The 10,588-nt window shown below is 37.9% G+C and overlaps 1 protein-coding gene across 1 annotated transcript in view; it reads right to left on the bottom strand.

Moving 5' to 3' along the window:
* Nucleotides 1–271: 271 nt before the first annotated feature.
* Nucleotides 272–10,588, bottom strand: part of ICE2 (interactor of little elongation complex ELL subunit 2) — a 24,225-nt gene continuing 13,908 nt past the window's right edge. Inside the window, exons 10-14 of the mRNA XM_010133769.1 lie at nt 9,924–10,053; nt 4,337–4,421; nt 4,192–4,242; nt 2,882–3,140; nt 272–457 (exon numbers count right to left, since the gene is read on the bottom strand). Of these exons, the coding sequence (XP_010132071.1) occupies nt 272–457; nt 2,882–3,140; nt 4,192–4,242; nt 4,337–4,421; nt 9,924–10,053 (711 nt within the window). The remainder of the gene's footprint in view (nt 458–2,881; nt 3,141–4,191; nt 4,243–4,336; nt 4,422–9,923; nt 10,054–10,588) is intronic.

Raw genomic sequence — 10,588 nt, 5'->3', positions numbered from 1 at the left:
ATAAAAATCATGAGACCAACAGAAGATACTTTTTCCCCTAACCTCAGCTGCAGACACTTGCTCTTTTTTCTCTGACTGAATTTGAGATTTTCGCTTGAAGTGTGACCACTGAGGTAAGAAAGGGTTAAAGGTTTACAGAATGTTTCAGCTATGGAGTCATTTCCCCCACCAACTTCTTCTGGTTCCTTTGACGCTGCAAGAGAGCCTCAGATTTTGGTTTTTGTCTTGTCTTTCTCCAGGCCATACTTATCACAGCATTGTTCAGCTATTCCTACTTCGGTTGCATTTTGTTGTACTTCATTTTCCACTTCGTCGTTCTCTGTTTGCAGTAATTCTTCTTCAGCTTCTTTGTAGCCACACCTTCTTTTCTAACAGGCTGAGCTGGATTGCCTTTTGTTTCCGTAGCTACTGGTTTCCCCTCACAGGGTGTGTCGGATTGTCCTTTTGCCCAAGTCTTCTAGATACACACCAGGGGAAAAAACCCAAAAAATGTCGAATTAATAATCTTAAATTTGTATTAAGCACCAACACATACAAATACCTTCAGAGAACTGCCTTTTACTTGTCATTCCAGTCAGACTCAGAGGCCACATCTGGACTGGGTGACAGGCACAGCTGGTCTTTCTGCCACCAGTAGGACCTGGCCAATCCTGCCTCCTTCTTGCCTGCATTTCCTTCTAGTGGAAATCAAAGCGCATGAGGTAATTAGGAACCAACGCACAACTCTGTTTTGTCCTCATATGAAGTCAGGATGTGGCTAAAACATGTAACTGAGTCTAAAAAGCATCCCACAGTCCACTAAGCCAGGCACAGTTAGCACATGGCCTTTCCACTAACGAATAAATCCATGCTGAAGAAAAATAATGCTTGAAAATTCTCTGGAAGTGTTGTACTACATATTCAAAATAGTAAAGCTGAGAGCAGGATGTTTGGGAAATTTCCGAAGCATGATATGCATCAGTTACTCACCAGCATAAATTACAAAGCAGGTGGGATTCCCAAAAAATTCTCAAAATTTCTATCAGAAGTTTCTTTAGATCCAGACAATTAATACTTCTTATAATAAATTCTATATTGTTTTAAAAACAACAGCAACAAAAATAGCTGATAGTGACTTCGAGGCTGTATTATTTTTTACTTACCCAAATGATGTCTGGAAGGAAGATCATATTCAAACAACTAAACCATTTGGTTTATATTTAACTGCACTCTCAAGAAATGTAGACTATAAATGCTAAATAACATGGTTAATTTTCAGTAAAAAGAAGAAAGCCATCCTCGCGCTATTTTATGTTTGTGTCTGAGGCACAGAAACGGTGTTTTCATAAACTAAGGTGCTCCCATGCCTCTAGACAAAGTGTATGTGCCTCTATAGAAAATACCATATTATGTTTACTTTCGAAACAGCATTCTATATATATATATTACCGGGAACGTTTCACTGTATACGGAATAGCATATCAACCCAAATTTGTATGTTTGTATGTCAGGGAAGCCTCCTGAATTGCAGTGAAAATTTCCTCAAAGGTGAAGGAGTTTAGAGCATCCAGAGACAGGTGATCACAACAGCAATTTCTCTGGCTGAGCAACGTACTCTAGAGAGCCAAAAGAAAACCTTGTTTTTGCTGCAGAGAACCACTGCTAACCCTACATGAGCTACATTTAAAATGACAAACAATCAAGAATAGATCCAAGATGCTCCACCCTAGCTGCTGAGATCAGGCATCAGTACGTTAAGACGTGAAAGATTCCGGATAGTGGCGTGATGGGACTGAGGAAAGTACTTAAACTTTCAGTGGAGAGTAACATCACTTGGTTTTCTGTCTTGCCATAAAATTATCCCACACCTAGTAATGTAAAAAGCTCTGACAATTTTTTTTTGTGTGCGTGGCTGATTTGCTTAGCAGCTCTCTTGTCTGAACGAGATTTCAGGTATCATGTATTACAGCTGAGTGCTCAGTGCCACCTCACAGAGGAAACACTAATCTGGATCCCTCTCTTCTAGCTGGCTACTTACTTTCAATAAGCTGTTAGAATTTAACATCCTAGACCTCCAAGAGATGTCAGCTTCTGCTGAAATAGTTCAACAAATTCAAGATGCTGAGATCTGGGGCAAAGACAGGGACAAATGGAGATGAAGGTGTGATTGAAAAAAACCAGGAAGCCAGGTTAAAAGGTTCTTCCTGAAATTATCCGAAGCAAAAGTACATGAACAAAAAGCACCATTGCAGAGGCAAAATTAGAAAATCCTTGTAAATGCAGATATTGTATCATCTTCAGCTGTACAGTGAACCTATAAATTACATACCTTTTACACAATTATGCCAAATGCTATGTTCTTTTTGCCACGCAAAAGTATTAATAGCTCACATTCAAGATGCAAAACTTCATTTTGAGAGAATTTTGCCATCAAATGAGAAAAAAGTATTATTAAAAAACCCAATACAAACCACTTAATGTATCACAGAGAACTACAGTTAAGAGCTCAATGGATTAGATCCTGACAGCAGAATTCACCTTACCCAGTTTCACCTGCCTACAGTTGTGCTAATCATCTTTACTCCTGTAGTCATTAGAGAAGAAATGACAACTCTATGGCACAAGTCCTACGATAAATTTATGAGGCACATGCTGGTGTGGAGATGCATCTTATACAATATGCCCTCTCTTACAACGAACTTAAATGCTGTTTTTCCATACTGTAATGTTTAAAGCTAGGCAAAATGAATTTCACCTAAAATATTAAGGAAAAAAATGGTAGCAGTTCCACAACTCTAAAGGGTCTCTCTGGCCCTTCCAAAAAGACAGATAAATATTCCAAGGGGCTGAAAGAGATTCTTTCAGAACCGTAACCTGCTTTTCAATCAAGCGTGATACTGACCTTCTGTTTCCATAAGGCTTCCTGGGGTGCAGGTGGAAAGGTGCATGGAACTCTTCCATGATTTATGTGATAGGGCAAAGGGAGGCTAGGATCTAGTGGCACCCATGGGACCGAAAGAGTGGCAGGTACAGCAGGCACATCACAATGAGCTTTATGTAAGTTATACGATGCTCTCGTCGTCTTGTCAAGAGAGCTTTTGTAGATTGCAACTGATGAATCACCTGCAGCATGAGACAGCAAATAAGAGCCCTCCTGCAAACTAAAAGGATAAAGTTAAAAATGAAAAAAATTTAAAAGTTTTTGCTTTGTTTCAATTGATCAGGATAGCTACTAAATTATTAATGCAAAGGCAAAACGTCTTTAGATATTTACTTACCAGTGCCTGCTTTATAAAAATATCATGGACAAAAAAGTTTTAATTAAGTGGTACTGCTAAACACACACTAATTCATGTTTTCATAATTTATTCATAATGTACTAATTTATCATCAATGAACAGACTGTCGGCATATTCAACAAAAATTTAAGCATACACTGAAAACCATCCATATATGGCAAACTAATAATTCAACCCGCAGGGCCTTACAAAGCATAATGCATATATGAACACAAAGAGTTGGGCTTTAAGTACAAGCAGGATTAAACAAGTTTTCAGGAGGATAAACGTTAACCAACTGCCCATATCAAAAGTCTTAGCCACAAATCACAAAGCTACAGAAATTATAAAGTGTGGGAAAACTCTTCTGTAATTCAAATTAAGAGGCTTCACACACAGTGCAAAAAACCTGCTTCACAAAAAGATTAAAAGACACTTGCAGGCTGAAAGCCTTGAAGTACCTAAATAAATTAGAAAAAGGAATAAGCAAGGGAAAGGCTGCAATGCTGTAGAGAGGAAGGACATACGCTGCTGTAAGTCAAGCTAAGCAGAAGGGAATAAACACCATTATTCCTACAGATGAAGCAAAAAGACAAAAAACCCCAGAAGTCCACATTTTAAATGTCAGCCTACATAAATAATACTACAACTCACTCCTGTGAACTGTTAGATCAGAAGTGTCCGGTCTCCTCTCTTGAATAACTGGTTCACAAAAATCAAGTTGTTGTTCTTTTGCATTAGTTATTCAAAATCTGTAATCCTAAACACATTTTTACAGAGTACTGCATTGTGCTATGCTAGACCTAAATGAAATATTTTGCTGGTTCTTTTACCTGAAGAAATAAAAATCAAAGAGCAGACAACTGTACAGAAGAAATAGGATGAGCCAGGTAATGCTGCAAATAAACACCACGAACAAAAATGGAGCACTTACTCAGACACTTTCTTCAAAATGTGATGAAGTATATTCAATGAATTTGCAGGCCTGCAAGAAATGAAAAGAAATCACAAAAGCAGTAACTTGCAAGGCTTGTTAGGGCTCCCAATTCATTGCTATAAAAAAAAGTAAAAGTACTCACTTAATCAATCCAAGTTTTTCTCTTAAAATATCTGGAGAAATCTTTTCTAGCATAATAAGCTTTGATGTAAAAGCGTCAATACGTCCTGAAAAATATTAATTCAATGAATACACTACGCTAAAAATAAAAGCAAACAAATGCAAAAGCGTAATTTGCAGATGTGATGCAATTTAAAAGGAATAAACCATTTTGCTCTTTTAGAGCACTAACAGTGAAAAGTATTTATCAATGTAGCACAATAACAGAAAGTAAAAAATACCAGCCATCTGTACTTAGGTTGTCTTTCTAAATGCAGGAGATGCCCAGGACTCCAGCAAATCTTACGTCTTGGGTGGCGGCTGGGATATACACCATCATTCTGCTGTGGCTTTAGCCTTATCAGATAGTTTGTGTGCTCTCAAGTTCTTTCGATCCTTATCACTGTGCTTCCTCAATGGATAGATCAAAGCTTATCTTTTACAACAAATTTACTTTGGGGTTTAATATACTTGTTGTTCTATTCTGATACATTATACTAACAACTGTGTTACTTGATTTTCTTGGGATTCTGTACTTTTTTCTGTACTTTTGTCCACCCTCACTTGAAAAACAACAGTTTACAATTCAGGCCTTTTTCATGGCAAATTGTTAAAGACTTAGTATTTGACATAGCTAACAGCTAGTAGCAACCAATACAAGGCTCTCCTCATCACATTTTTAAAATAAAGGCCAACAAGAACAGCTTAGCCCATTCTTTCACTTGATAAACAACGATCATTAGCAGAGCTTGTACACTGATATGGTGACTGGGCCTTACTTTCAGGTTCTCTCTCATGTGGAAGTTTTCCCAGAAACCTGTTCTGTTCCAGCTCCCTCAAGGATGATAAGGAGCAGGCAGCATAATAAAGTGGAATTTCCTGCCTTACTATAAATCTGCTCTGGTAGGAAGTATAAATGCTTCAGTTGTGCAGTGCTAAACCAAAGCATTTCCCATTCCAAGCTAAACATCACTAGCAATTTGTATGTGATGTCTACGAAAACCAAGCGAGAAGTCTCATTGTAACAAATCAAAAAAAAAAAAAAAACACGAAGGCGACTCATTTTTTTTCAAATGCTGTACATTTGTTACTGTGCTTGATAAAGAAACCAAAGGTAAAAGTCTCATTGAAAAAAAAAAAAAAAAAAAAAAAAAGCACAAGGACGACTCATTTCTTTCAAATGCTGTACATTTGTTACTGTGCTTGATAGCACTATTTTGTGCAAGACGAAGCAGCTAGGTTTACTATTCTGCATTGCTGACCAGAGGAAGTGAAATTTGAATTGTTATAAAGAAAAAGAAATGTTTGTGTTCTCCATTCCTTATCAGCCTTTCCTCAAGACTTTTCCATTTCTAAAACTTTGACAGCATAGCTGGGGAAAAACTATGAACTACTCATAACTAACTTATATTACTGTATTTTATATTTGAGAAGCAACCAACTGAACACACTCGACATTTGGTGAGTTACCCATATAGCAAGTACTTCTTCCCAAACCATTTTTCAAATAATCTCTGTTTGAAGGCAAATATTATTGTGTCCAGGTGAAGGTAAACTGTTCTTTTTGCAGTAAGATTTGCTTAGGCACTTAATGCAAATAAGTGAATAATGGTCAGGTTAAAACGTTCCCATTAATCAGCAAAGTTTATCAGAACTTTATTTACTGCTTAGATCAAGTAAAAGTATCTTATTTGGGAAACATGCCACAGCGATTACTTCCTTTGCGGGTGCAGGATTTCCTATCTGAGAAGCAGGAGGACTTCAATGAACAACCGAGGAAGGTGCTCTACTAGCAAGAGGACAGCACTCCAGTTTCTACGATCTAAGCTCTCTGCTTTCCCGCAAACAAGCGCTACCGTCTTTCAGAACATACAACAAATAGAAAATTCAACTTGATATCACACCTTGCAATTTCTACAGGAGACCACAGTTACAGTTCTGTTTTCTTTCATCTCCTGAGCTGGCAGCACTGCTGAGTCACTGCGCTGAGCTACAAGATTCCAGCCTCAGCCACACACAGCGATACAACATTGAACAACGCTGCACAATTACAGGGTGCAGACCAAGGTCCAAAGAACTTTCCATCCATACTTACTTGGCAATACCTTGATTGCTGAGACAGTGAATCAAGTTTTTTTTCAAGATCCAAGAACTCCTAAGTGTTCTAACAGTGAGGTTTGCTACATACACAAAACGTCAGTTTTAGAACTCTCTCTCAAGATCTGTACAGTCTCTGAACTGCCCGAGCAAGAGTGTAAGTTGTAGGTACTGTGTTAGTAATGGTCAAGTCACGGTTTTCAAACAGTTGTTCCATACTTTCACACTCCTACTGTGGGGTGAATTTAAAAAGAGCAGTAAGTCAATTGCTCCGCAATGGCTGATTAAAAAATTCCTTTATTATAAGACGACATTTCATTTAAAAATCATTCAAATTATAGAACAGCCTGAGAAATCTCTCCGTCTGCTTACACCAAACAGAAGATAGTAGTATTACTTTCAAGTACCAGATTAATTAAAAAGAATGAGATATTTGCCCCCTTTTAACTTGTCCATAACACAAGGATGTTAACACCCTTAGAGAATAGTCCCTGGAGTTCAGGATGAAGCTTTCAGTTGCAGAGAGCCACCTAACTAAATTAGGACACTTGCAACACTATTTCAAAGCTCCCCAGAAATACAAACCAAAGGGCGGAATTTCAACCTATCCCCTAGTATTTCTCAACAAAAGCAGAAAGAATCTGAAGTAGAATATTATAACAGTTTCTTACTAAAAGCTGTGGCAGATGTTCTTTCATGAAATGGATTGTTTACTCCCACGTGTCTTTTTACCTACCTCTATTAGAAACTACATGGCAGTACCAAAACGCTGCAGTCCCTAGTTTGCCTACCTGAATAAATCACTCACTCTCTCCATTGGTGACATGCTGAGAGTCCAACCCCATATTTGTAGCAGACTTTTAAGGAGTGGTGAGAGAGGCCCTGCCCCACATGCTGCTGGGAGCACGAATTTACTGTGCAGGACAGTGACAAGCCACAGGAATGCTGTGCTAACTCGGAGCACACAAAAGGAGAACCAAGCAGACCCCAGCATTTGCTGCTGGTAGAAGCGCATCCATCTGAGGGCTGACAAACAAACATCACTGGCATAACCAGTGTTCCTCTATCCCAACAACGACTTCTCCTGAGCACATGAACAAAGAGGGTGCATGGGAAGCCAGGCCACCGAAGCCTGCCAGCCTAGGCCTCCGCGCCTGTGTCACGGCTACCTGGTATCTGAAGGAGACACTGAGGAACCTCCCTATCAGAATGGGATGGCAGTTCGTGCCAGAACAACTCCTGCAGTGTTCTGCCTGCTTTCTCCTACACTCCCAAGAGCCTCTCTAAGAAGGGGAGTTGGCTGAATGACCTGTCTGCAAACTTCTGAGCACAAGCCAGATATGAAATACTCTGTAACTGATGAGAGATCAGATCGACTGCATTCTTTCAGTCTGCTCACTTCGTAAGCAGATTAGCCCTCTGTCACCTCTACAGTTTCACTATTTCCTCACATTGCTTGTGATTCTGGAAACGTTACTAAAATCTTGATAAAATTTTCTACAGGGGGTTAAATTTCAGTGCAATTCAGTATACTGTTCTGCTTGATAAAAAAACCCACTCCAGTATTGTATATTAAAGTATAATTAGAAATGGAGAACCATGGGGATAATTATCTCTTTGTGAAGATTTTTTCAGAGAAGGGAAAAAACACAGCGAATATTGCTTTTAAAATTAGAAATATAATTTCCATTAAATACGGACAGCAGACAAAGATATGCAATCAGCAAAACTATTACCTCAAACATATTAGATTTCACATAAAACTTGTAATTCTATGACTGGATGCAAAGTATGTATATAAAAATCAGGAAAGAGAACTCAGCATTTCTAAAACAGCATTCCGATGTAAGCCACCACCAGCAGAAGTGTAATTCAGTGCACAACTGGAAAGGTTAAGCAACCGCAGGCCATAACTGCTACCATAACAACCAGAAAACAAAGATTTTTTTTTTTCTTTAACAGGAAAGCGTGGCAATCCCCACCGCAGAATATTCATGCGCAAACAGGACTGCCCTCACTCCATATTTTGACTAACCATTTCGTGGCAGATTTTCCTTTTAATTATAGGGTAATTGTTATCAGAAAGCTCTGCATATATTAGAAGGGTTGTTAAAATAAGCTGGCCATATTCTTTATATGCATCATGTTCATTTCTCTACACAACACATGTCCTAGGAGACATAAAAACTTTCCTGATGTTTACAATGTCATCGTACAAAAATGAATACAACATTTTATACAGGACATTTGTTAGTGAAACTTTCCTTATAACACTGCCTTCCTAGTCTGCTTGGTTTATGTGATTTTTGGATATATGGCCTTTACAAGTACAGTATCTTCCTACAAACATTTCCATGCTTTTTATCCCTGCCTTGTTGTCTTTTTATTTTCTGTGCTCTGAATTTAAGCTGTCACCTCTTCTATGTGAGATTTGTCACTTCCTGCTTCATTCTCACTGAATACAAGTTCTCATTCCTAAATTCTGTGACATCATCTTGTGTTTCCATCTGCTGCATGACACAGGATGAGGAGTATCAAGACCATCCCTATAACAGGGATGTTTCAAGTCTTGGCAAATATCAGGAAATTATATTTTGAGGATCAGTTAGATAGGGACAATGAAAAATGTATTTAAGTAAGATCATCCAGTGTTCAGAACTCGTGACAAATATCATAGCTATGGGAGGAAGTTTTCAATAAACTTATGCTATCGTCTTCCTGTGAGGAATTTCATTTTTGCAAAGCCAGGAAATTATTTCTAGCACCTTAGATATGAGAAACATGTACATTTTTTTGGAACTATGTAATTTCACTTATTTCTGAAGAACAGAACTTGATTTTGCCCTACCCTGCTTGTTTTTCCTCATTCTCTCCTATCTTATCTGTCCACATGTTATCAGCGTAGAAATATGAAGATAATTGCCTGTTTTCAAAAAAAAAAGTAACACTTGACCTTTTCCCATATTGTGAGCTCAAAGGCAAAGGAATCAGATCCTTGGAGCCCGATCCTCCATTCATCTGCTATTTTGGTATGTAATAACAAATTTCTTTAAAATACTTCAACAAAATAAGATGTATTTATAGCTTACATTTCATCAAGAATATTTTTACCACTCCTGCGATAATTGATGTTGTATATGAAGTATTAAAAACACCAACCCCCCCCAATTCCCCCCAAACTTCAGAGAACTAAACTTATAGATACATTTGTCTTTGAAAGGCAAATAAATGCAGTTCTTGAAAACAAAGATTACTGGATGCTATTCCTCTAAAACCAAAACTGAAATGTGCTCATTGACCACTCAAATTCTAGACAAGGCTCTTATTTGAGATAGAACTGAAAACCAAAATTAGGAAGTTAAAATAAATACAGACATATGGAATATACCTTTTATAAATATTTTTCTCTCCTGTTATTATGTAAATATTCAGACACACATGTTTCTTAAGCAAAAATTAATACATGAACTTACCGATATAAAATAAGCATTCAGAATGCAACATACTCTCTGTCCACAACTGACATACTTCACTTTCTGTAAGAGCTTCAACACCGTAATAGGTTTGGTATTCTAGCTTTGGCAACAGGAACACTGGAATAAGCTTTAAAAGTGAAAATACAAGAAAAATCAGCACCCATTGTCCAAAAAGCATCCACAATTGAACCTCCTTCTGTAGCTGACAATCATCATAGTCTTCCACTACACTGGAGCAACAAAGGCGTTTCACAGGTTTTGTGTGATGGCTCCCACCCTGTGAAACGCAAAGCACAAACTTCAGGCTCCCGAGACTCTATATAGAGGAAGGTGAATTGGACAAAACAAAAATCACCTAGGCAAGCTGTTACAAAAAAATTTTGCCCCCAAGTAATTTTTTCCATGCAAATTAACCTGAAGTTCACACTTCTGTGCTCGACTGCCCTCTGCAGGAATTTTAGAAAAAATACATTATCATATTTCTTTTCTGCTTATTATTAGTGAAATCCTGCCATTTTGTCCTCTTGTCAGAATCTCACTTGAAATTAGAACCTAATGCTTGGATTCTCATTTGAAATCAGAAGCTAACCTCTGCACTTTGACACTAACAGAGAAAATACAAGCCTCTTCTCACTGAAAAATCACAGTTTAGATTTCAGCAG

The sequence above is a fragment of the Buceros rhinoceros genome, unplaced genomic scaffold, assembly GCF_000710305.1.
Source record: "Buceros rhinoceros silvestris isolate BGI_N320 unplaced genomic scaffold, ASM71030v1 scaffold14843, whole genome shotgun sequence".
In the NCBI taxonomy this organism is placed as follows: Eukaryota; Metazoa; Chordata; class Aves; order Bucerotiformes; family Bucerotidae; genus Buceros; species Buceros rhinoceros.
The sequence above is the reverse complement of the archived record's forward strand: the minus strand, read 5'-3'. Positions and strand labels throughout refer to the sequence as shown.